The sequence below is a fragment of the Montipora foliosa genome, chromosome 11 (genome assembly GCF_036669935.1).
Source record: "Montipora foliosa isolate CH-2021 chromosome 11, ASM3666993v2, whole genome shotgun sequence".
NCBI lineage: Eukaryota > Metazoa > Cnidaria > Anthozoa > Scleractinia > Acroporidae > Montipora > Montipora foliosa.
In genome coordinates, this window is record NC_090879.1 from 19528875 (window position 1) to 19538874 (window position 10000).

General features: G+C 39.8%; 2 protein-coding genes across 5 annotated transcripts in view; one reads left to right on the forward strand and one right to left on the reverse strand.

Moving 5' to 3' along the window:
• Nucleotides 1-10000, reverse strand: part of LOC137974992 (laminin subunit alpha-like) — a 90613-nt gene that overhangs the window by 62135 nt on the left and 18478 nt on the right. Inside the window, exons 8-14 of the mRNA XM_068822024.1 lie at nucleotides 6032-6169; nucleotides 4945-5085; nucleotides 4184-4321; nucleotides 3391-3737; nucleotides 2743-3001; nucleotides 2441-2540; nucleotides 1966-2176 (exon numbers count right to left, since the gene is read on the reverse strand). Of these exons, the coding sequence (XP_068678125.1) occupies nucleotides 1966-2176; nucleotides 2441-2540; nucleotides 2743-3001; nucleotides 3391-3737; nucleotides 4184-4321; nucleotides 4945-5085; nucleotides 6032-6169 (1334 nt within the window). The remainder of the gene's footprint in view (nucleotides 1-1965; nucleotides 2177-2440; nucleotides 2541-2742; nucleotides 3002-3390; nucleotides 3738-4183; nucleotides 4322-4944; nucleotides 5086-6031; nucleotides 6170-10000) is intronic.
• Nucleotides 1-10000, forward strand: part of LOC137974996 (uncharacterized) — a 39655-nt gene that overhangs the window by 25902 nt on the left and 3753 nt on the right. The window contains exons 5-7 of one of the 4 annotated variants that reach the window (XM_068822028.1): nucleotides 4659-4697; nucleotides 8749-9117; nucleotides 9828-10000. The exon at nucleotides 9828-10000 is cut by the window's right edge and continues 43 nt beyond it. In XM_068822028.1, coding sequence (XP_068678129.1) covers nucleotides 8758-9117; nucleotides 9828-10000 — 533 coding nt within the window. In that variant the 5' untranslated portion in view covers nucleotides 4659-4697; nucleotides 8749-8757. Of the gene's footprint in view, nucleotides 1-4658; nucleotides 4698-6564; nucleotides 9410-9827 lie in introns of those variants that run through there. The other 3 variants (XR_011117520.1, XR_011117519.1, XR_011117521.1) reach the window with 3 other exon arrangements.

A 10000-nucleotide genomic window follows, 5' to 3' on the forward strand; every position in this document is an offset into this window, starting at 1 on the left:
CATTAAATGTTCTGGCTTTACCAATTTCCCTTGTTATTACTGGGTTGCCGTATGGCAATCCCAGTCGGAAAATGGGTAGATTTTTCCGTTTTATTTATTTTATTTTTTTCCGTGTCGGTAAAAGTCTTGCCTGTCACTCCCCTGCTAAGTGGTGTCTTTGTGCATAGAGCCTTCTGCGCGTATTTTCTTACGATCGAGAGGGTAGTGGGAAATGCATAGATTTCTCTGGTGGACACAGTAGAACGATTAACATAACCGGCAATGGCGTCGAAAGTCATGTAACGTGAATGGCGTTTTAGTGGATCTTTGAACAAAATATACCCTTATGAAGCTCAATAATTAATGGCAAGTTAATTGGATACTGAACAAGACAGGCGGTGGAATCTTAAAAGCGACGAGTAATGGACTTCGACAACAATCTGTCGCCCGTCGAGCCGTCTTTTACCAAGTGTGCTGTTATGTAGAACACTGAAGATTTGTAGGGCAGCGATAATAGTGAATTCAAAGACTAGACCAGGTGGATTGGATGAAATTTCAAGCATTAAAATCGCTAAAAAGGTAAGATTATTTTTATAGCGATGCAATTGCATGTCTTCACCACATGTTCCTTTGATCTCACATAATTGTGTTTTCCCTCAAAATATTCACTTGTTTTCGCTTTCGCTTGAACATATTTACCTTTATTACATGTCCAGTGAATAGTTTTATCCTCTGGGATGAATTTTCTGTCGAAAAATCGGTTATTTGGGTGGTTTTTGGCAAACAGAGGTTAATTATTCGTAATGCGATCGCTTCCGTAATTTACCTACAAGACTAAGACCAAAATTTTCAAATCTAATATCCTCTCGGTGTTGTTGTACGGTTGTGAGTGCTGGCGAATGACCAAAACAGATGAGAAAAAACTGGATGCATTCATACATAAGAGCTTTTGTCGGATGTTTAAGATCTACTGGCCAATGCAGGTAACAAACGAGGAGATTAGAGCAAGAGCAGGATTGGAGACAATAAGTAAGCAAGTGGCAAGGAGGAGAAAGACGTGGTTGGGCCATTTCCTCAGAATGGACCATTGCTCACATCCACGAATTGCTCTAACATGGGTGCCTGAAGGCAAACGGAAAAAGGGTAGACCGCGTTAGACTTGGAGAAGGACTATCGAAAGAGAGATGAAAGAGAACGGTTTAGGAACATGGGCAGCAGCAGCATCCGCTGCGGAGGACAGAACAGCCTGGAGGCAGAGAGCCTACAGCCCAATTCTCCACTTGGAGAACGGATAAATGATGATGATCGCTTCCGTTGCCGTTAGCAACGGGTGGCAAATTTGACACTTTTATCGCATTATCACATTACGCATTGATCACTAATCCGATTATTCCTAAAAATCTAAAAATATTCATGCCTCATCAGTTTTCGGTCGAATTTATGTCCAAGAAAGCAGATAAATTGCAGAAAATTTTAGTTTTGCATTCAAACATTCGTAATCAACGCTAAAATGACCAAATTTTGCCTGGAAAACATATGTTACTGTTATTTTTCTTAAATTTTTTCATTCAACTTTCGCTTTTATAAAATGTTTCAGTTGTCTGTAAATAAGTTATATGCTGTTGGAAAGTAGTTTATTATATGGTTTTTTAATTACCTTTTGCTTTGTTTTTGCAAGCCCGTAATCGGCCTGTGGGCATTACAGGAGAATAATGCCCTACAATTCAGTCACAATTAGCCAATCAGAGCGCGTGTTATATCGGCTACAAACACAATTCATATAATAAATGGTCTTAATGACCTCCCTAACTTGTAAAAAATTGCCTGGAACGCTGCACGTACCACAGGTAACGCAGTGTACCCTCGCGGAGGGTCTAGTTAGGTTCCATAATGCAGCGATTTTATAGTCAGCTTACTTACCACTTAAGATAATTATTGAATTAAAAACAAAAACAAAAAATACATAAATAAATTATTAATGCTAACCTGAAGATCAGACATCGAAGCATATCCTCTCCAGGAGTGTCCAGGAAAAACACTTTCATCAAAGCCAAACCTGGCTGGGCTGCCTTCACTTGAGAATGGCTCATCAGGAGACAATACATCTGAGCCTCCTTGCTTGGTAGGAGCCGTGGTACCATCCTCTAGTTCTGCCTTGATATGAAGCAACATTGGGTAGAAATGCTGTGGTGTAGGTCTATGATCAAGAATAGAAGAACAACATGCCACATGTTTTACGCCTGTGTTTTGTGATAACATTCTTAATAAAAAGGTTAAACAAATGTACTAGTCAACGTTTTGCATTATGATACTGTAAAAGTTGATAGTAACTAGTGTCTGTAACTTGGATTCTTGACATGGAGACTAGCTGATGAATTGTGCCTTGCCAACCTCAGGACCATTACTCAGCCCACTTTAACAAATGCAATTGAAGATGTTCTAAATCTAATCAGATTCATACCTGGTGCAGTCTCTTGAAGTGACATTTGACCGGCATCTGCACTTGCCTGATATAGCATCACAGTATTGATCGTATGCTCCACCCACGTCACAGTCGCACCCTGATTAACACAAACCCACACTTACATGAAAAACTAAGTAATTTGTTAGCTTAACCTGTTAAGCAAGTGCTAGACAAAGTTAATTGAGGCAAAATGTAACTAGTCTGACACCAATGTTCGTATATTGAATTATTATTATAACCAGGACAACCCCAATATAGAAAGAAAAAAACAATATAAAGAAAGAAAGAATATAGAGTACCTGTACATCCAAAGACCTTGCTGCCAGCAAGGCCATAGAATCCTGCTTTACATGCGGTACATCTTCTCCCAGTAACATACAGCTTACATGGGCACTGTCCTGTGAGCTTGTCACATGTTCGTAATCCACCAATCACACCATCTAAGTTACAGTCACAGCTGTCACAACCGAGTGTATTATTGCTCTGCAAGCTGAAGTAGCCATCTTTACACTCAGTGCATATCAGACCACCAACATTATCCTTGCAGTCACACTGACCCTAAAATGCCAAATTAAAAGCCAGACCAACATTTTCCTGCCAAATTAAAAGCCTTAGCATTTTTATTATGATATTATCATCATTATTATCATTATCATCAGTATTACCATTTGAAAGTAAGAGCATAATTATCTTAAAAATAGTAAATTAAATAGTTCTCACTACATCTGCCCACGGTTTGAATATCATGTCTCCTCTGTAATGAACAATATAAATTTCCAATTTCTTAGCTACTTTTGCACAATGTTTATAATGTCACGTTTCGTAAATAGACTTGTTAAGTTTATTTTGTTTCTCTTTGCCATGTATTACACTGTGACTTTACCGTATGTTACTTGGTAATGGGATAATCACAAATTTAAACAAACTACAAAAGAATGAATCCAAACCTCGTTAGACAAGGAGCAGTCACCCAATGGAAAGCCTGGAAGGGGTTTTATTCCAGCAGGATCACACCGACAAGCCTGGCAATCAGGAAAACCATAATATCCAGGACGGCATAGATTACAGTTAAGGCCACGGAAACTACCTTTACAGGTACACTGTCCACTGCTGGGGTCACAGAACTGATGTTGGGACCCACGAAGGTCGCATGCACACTTGACACACCTTGGATAGCTGTAATATCCAACCTTACATCTGTCACATTTAGCACCATCATAGTTATCTTTGCAACTGCACACACCAAATTCAGTACAGTTAGGGGACAGTGAACCCTCATCCGAGCAGCCACAGCCTAACCATAACACAAAATAACAAGACCAATAATTAAGTTTCTTAACCCTTTCACTCCCGTGGGGTTCCCCATTGACGAGTAAAATGGTCTGGCGTTTAGACAGAGTAAAATCTATAAGTGTCACTCTTGGGAGTGAAAGGGTTAATGGGGGACATAGTTTTTGAGTGAATCTAGCTGTTGTTAACCCTTTCACTCCCGTGGGGTTCCCCATTGACAAGTAAAATCATCTGGCATTTAGACAGAGTAAAATCTGTCACTCTCGGGGGTGAAAGGGTTGAGACAGGTCTTTGTGATAAGAGATTTTATAATAGACAAGCTTAATCCTGACACTATCGGGGTTGCAGGTAGCTGCATGTACATGTACATGTAATTAATGTTCTATTCGTCTATTAATTGAACGTTTTGGTCAAAATGGAAACAGTCAAAATACAGTCGTAAAAACCTACCATCACAAGTTGGGAACCGATAATATCCTGCATTACAAACATCACAGCGTGGCACAGCAAAGTTCACCATACAAATACAGGAGCCAGTATTTGGGTCACAAATATCCCGAGCTACACCCTCGCTATCACAGTTGCAAACTGAGTGAAATAAACAAAAAAAAATCCATGAACAATATTTCTCCAATCCCTCTCTCTTTCTTCCCAACTTCTCCTTCATGTATCCAACCCAAAATTATTTAATGTTATGGTAAGGTTTAAAAGCCCTTGATTTATAATATTGAGAATACAGTGAAACTGTACTGCTGATATTCGATGAAGTTGACCAAAAGAAAGATACCCCTAATCTTGTGTTGAGTGAGACTAATTCAGCAGCTGGCAAGCAGATCTCTCGTGTTGCAAAGAGTGCCCTGAGACATTGCAGGGTCACATGGCATAATAATACATGTTTTTTTTTTTTTTTTGCATGTTTATATAGTGTTCCCATCCACCTTCCTCACGGGTTAGTGTGATTCAGGTAAGTACATTGATTATTCTGTTTAATGTGGCTGATGCCATGAGGTCGACCAAGGTTGCATTTCCATGGTTACCTCCTTTCTGAGGAAGTCAGCATGACTGACTGCCACAGCCATGTAAGGTACTTCCCTCCAACCTCATCAGTGTCAGTGAAAATGTTGTGCAGGCCTGTAGCATATATCAAAACTTCCAGAATTGGCACACACTGCATTCTTTTTCAAGATGAAAAACAATTTATTTCTACCAACCTTTACATTCAGGAAAGGAGTAAAATCCCTTATTGCACTGATTACATTGTCTGGTGGTGTACATTTGACGACATGTGCAATTTCCACTGTTGACATCACAGACATCAGGTGTAAGAGAGCCAACGAAGTCACAGTTACATCCTAACAAAGTGATTACAAACCAGCTACAGTATAAGACACTAGAAACCACATATAAGTAACATTTGCTATACAACAGAAACCTGAACAGTCACAAGTGGATGGACAGAAGTCAGACTGAATCAACTTGGATCACTCACCTCGGATCAAATGAAAAACAGTTTTGTCCAGATTACACCAAGGTTAGCTTAAAGATTAGGGTTAGGGTGATTTCTTGGGGCCTTACCACTTTTTTACATTGATCCAAGGTGAGCAATCCGAGTTGATATGAATATCCAACTTTTGTACCTAATTCAAGGGGATCTCAGTCCTCAAAAAAAGAGGGGGTGCATACATTACAGTCTGAATATCAACCAACACCTTAAGTTCAAAATAACTGAATTCGAAGTTTGCAGCAAACTACATGCACAGTGCCAAGCCAGTCAGCCTTCAAAAACATGATATGAAATTAAGTTTCAAAGCAAATAATTTATCACATACCAGTTCCTTTGGCTCTGATATTGAAAAACGTTCTTTTTCTTTATCCAAGACAAATACAAATTATGCTATCAAAAACTTACAGGTCTGCACAAGCTGCGAGCCAGCAAGCCAAGCAAGTCATGCAAATCTTGCATTTAAGTCTAAGCACCTATTTCAAATAGCACCAATAAACAGTACTACAAGTCTGAGCACCCATTTTTAAATGATTAGCTTTCAATAACTGTGTCACTCGCAAAACTTGCCTGTAGACTTGCATGGCTCCCCTTGTTGGCACGCATGGCTTGCATGTTGTCCACACTCAGAATTTACAGTTGTCAGTGCCAGAAAACAACCCAACATCAACAATGATTGATTAAAATCTTTATTAATTTATAACCATTCATTAATTCACAGCATATATAGGGATACAAATATAAAACATGAGTTATTGCATTCCAGCACTATGCTTCTGGTAAATACATGTACTCACTCCTGCAGTCTGGGAATCCATAATATCCTGTGGCACATTGATCACACTTTGGTCCTGTGTAACCAGGGTTACAAGGACACTGATCCCCTGTGGGTCCACAAACTTGCCCACTTGTACCCTTCGGATGACAGTCGCAAGCTGTAAGGTGAAAAAAACTAATATCAACCAATTTAGAATAGAGTGGTTTTCAATTGAGTGTTGAAGTAATTAGCAAATTGCTTTGGTTTTGCATTACTTCACTCAGTGATTGGTTCAAAGTTCTTGCGTCACTTTTTCAACCAATCAGAAGTGAAACCAAAACCAATCGTGGCTCCCGTTTGCACATTTTCCCGCACTTTGTGTCGGCTACATGTAATTACTTCGAGTTTTGATTGGTTTACCGGATTGTCTCTGTCCTTTTTCATTGGTCAAAGTAATTAATTTGGTTTTGGTTTTACGTCGATTTTCATAATTCAAGCGCTAAGTGGCATGACTATTCAGGGGGTGGGGAGTAGGGGGTGAGGGGTAGGGGGTGAAGGGTACCATAGCTGAAACAACCCAAACCCCTAAATAAAATGATAACCTTAGGCCTAAACACTATGATCTAGATAATACTTAGGGCAACATGTTGTCTTTTTCTCTTCTCCTGCCTTTTTTTTTGTAAATACATGTAATATTTCCTCAATTAACCTGATACCAGTGACTGTTGATTTTTCTTGTAAGGGAATATACAAACAAGGCTGGCAATGAAACTCGGGGTCTCAAGCAATTCATTACGGAATAGTTTTACGTCCAAAGAAACAGTTTTTGTCAATCTGAAATTGACATCCATGTATACAGTGGACATTTGTTTCCAGAAAGGTCTGCTACTGCAGTGTTACTGATGACATGTATCCAGTAAGGTTTACAAACTGCCAAAGGAGTAAACTTGAAATGCCACTCCGGCGTATAGTTTAGAAGACTGTTTACAGTCCGTGTGATCGTAGAGTATGCTTCGATCACACGGACGAAGAATAATGTCTCTTCTGCAATCGCACAGAATACACGTAGTTTCAAAGACTTTTCTCTCTCAAACTATTATGGAAGTAATTTTCACTAACAGTCTACATTGTGGTTTACAGCTAAATTGTCGGGCGGATTGCGCTCTCGATTAGAAGCCTACAGAGTAAACTTGAAACGCCACGCCGGTCCGATGGTGTTGAAGACTGTTTATAGTCCATGTCATTGTTGAGTATGCTTCGATCATATGGCCAAAGAATAATTATCTTCACTGCAATCGCACAGAATAGTGTTGTTCGTTGTGATTTTTTCCCAATTTTAGCAACTGGATTCGAAAAAGGGCTAAACTCGCTCCGTTTTCTGCATTAGTCCCAAACAACATTCTCCAAGTTAAGCAACTTTGGCAGGCTTTTCTTTTATTCATATTCCCAGTTGTGTTTGTGCTAGTCTAGTCTGTCGAGAAATCAGTCAAGAAACCAGCTCGTTAAATTCTTGATTCCTTCGACTTGATTCTCTACTCGATGCTCGATTGTCGTTCCTTGATCGTCGCGATCTCGCTGATCTAGTGTCATTGTTTTTGTCTAATTTACTAAGTTTTAAGTAGTATTACTTCACTCTGATTAATCAATGTCTCTTTTCTATGTGGTATTTTTCCCAATAAACTTTAAACTGGCAAAAAAGTTGTGATTTTTTCCCAATTTCACCAACTGGATTTGAAAAAGGCTAAAGTCGCTCCATTTTCTGCATTACTCCCAAACAACATTCTCCAAGCAACTTTGGCAGGCTTTTCTTTTATTCGTATTTCCAGTTGCGTTTGTGCTATTAGTCTGTTGAGAAATCAGTCAAGCAACCAGCTTGTTAAATTCTTGATTCCTTCGATTCGATTCTCTACTGATCTAGTGTCATTGTTTTTGTCTAATTTACTAAGTTTTTGGCTTTAGGCAAAAGTGCTTAACTAATCATGCACTGATACATACTAATGAAGGCTATGTTTAAGCGTCTTTAGAGTTATCTTGAACATCATAACATCCTTTATCCACTTCCATTTGGCTTTAGGCAAAAGTGCTTAACTAATCATGCACTGATACATACTAATGCATCAATCTTAACTCAACTGACAACAATGAGTTTGGTTGTGGTATTTTCATTGACCTCAATAAGGCATTTCACACAGTTAAGCATTCCATTAAACTGAATCACTATGGAATAAGAGGTAAAGCCTATGACTGGTTTCAGTCGTATCTATCCAATAGAGAACAATAATTTGTATGTATCTGATCAATGGTCATATACCTGATTCTTTCTCAATCACTTGTGGAGTACCTCAGGGGTCTGTTCTTGGAACCTTGTTGTTTTTGCTATACGTTAATAATAATTATTTACCTGACACCTTTAAATTGCTTAGTTTCCACTTATTTGCTGATGATACTAATATATAATGTTCAAGTAAAGACCTTAATCTTGAAGTAATCTTAAATCAAGAGCTCCAATTCTTTATTTCTACATGTATCACAATCTTTTACTCTTATATCTAAAAACACTGAAGTGTATTAAAATATATTTTCATATGGTTGATATCTTTTTTGTGCACTGCGGTCCCTTGGGAAACTGTATTGCAAGGTCGTTAGCGCCTATTTACACGTTGGAGTTTCTATTGTTTATGCAAGGGTTTTAAGGTTGGTTGTTCGCGCCACTTTCCATTCACGCTAGCGACCCAGAACTTCGGTCTTTTCTTGTAGAGATTTACTATGGAGAACAGCGACAGTTGCTCGGCCGAGAAGGATTATCTACGCTATCGGCCAGTTGCTGGTACCAGCCAATCTGCATTTAATCTTAACCCATCGATCGCGGAAACCTCCAGAAGGTCAAACCAAACGCAGTCACGCATGGCAGAGTCGCCGCTTGTGCAAAATGTGTTCAATATGTCCAAGAGCTCCTTAGAGGTCAAACTTGAAGAAAAAGGCAAACAGATCGAGAGAAAATCAGGGACTGACAAGCAAGTCGGTCGACTCCGATTCAAGGGAAACCAAAAGCAGTTTGAGCACAACGCCAAGCTTGATTCTGTCCTTGACAGAATTAGAGAGGAGGCTGATGGTTCCAATGTTGCGGTGAGCGAGTTGATAAAAGAAGGAAAGGAATTAATTCTAAAACAGCGAAAGCTTATCAGGATCGCGGATAAATGTGTTGATGGCTGAAGGTGGCAGATGAGTACATGTCGGATGATTTGGCGTCGTGGTCGCAGGACGATAAGCGGTTAAGAAGAGCCAGAGAAACTGTTGGTCGACAAGCGGCCCAGCACCGAAGCGATTACTCGAAACGTTTTAGGAGCACCTTATCCAGCTCAGATCGGCAGCTTTTCGCGGAAAGATTTGGTTTAAGCATTGACCAGCAGTTTTCTTTGTGAGCATTCATTGTGTTTTGGGTTCGCTTGCGATCCTCCCATACCTGTGGTTCAGTTTGTTTTATGGATCTATAAGATGAAAATGATTTACGTTCGTTTGAACGTAGTGAATTAGAACGTAAATATATTTTCATATGGTTGATATCTTTTTTTGTGCACTGCGGTCCCTTGGGAAACTGTATTGCAAGGTCGTTAGCGCCTATTTACACGTTGGAGTTTCTATTGTTTATGCAAGGGTTTTTAAGGTTGGTTGTTCGCGCCACTTTCCATTCACGCTAGCGACCCAGAACTTCGGTCTTTTCTTGTAGAGATTTACTATGGAGAACAGCGACAGTTGCTCCTCGTATGCGTGCCACTCGCCCTCCCACCCGATTTATTTGTCCTTAATTTTCTGATACTGCTTTGTCTCCGTTTCAGGCCGTAGAGAGTCTAACTTCGATCAGAGCAAGTGCTTCCGGTGCCACAGACTCGGCCACTGGGCAAGGGATTGCTGTTATGCATGGCTCAGCCAAGGTGTTGGCGGATCCAATAATGCCAGCATGGCCGACGTGCCTGGATTTACCTACAAATGCCACACCGGATAAAATCCA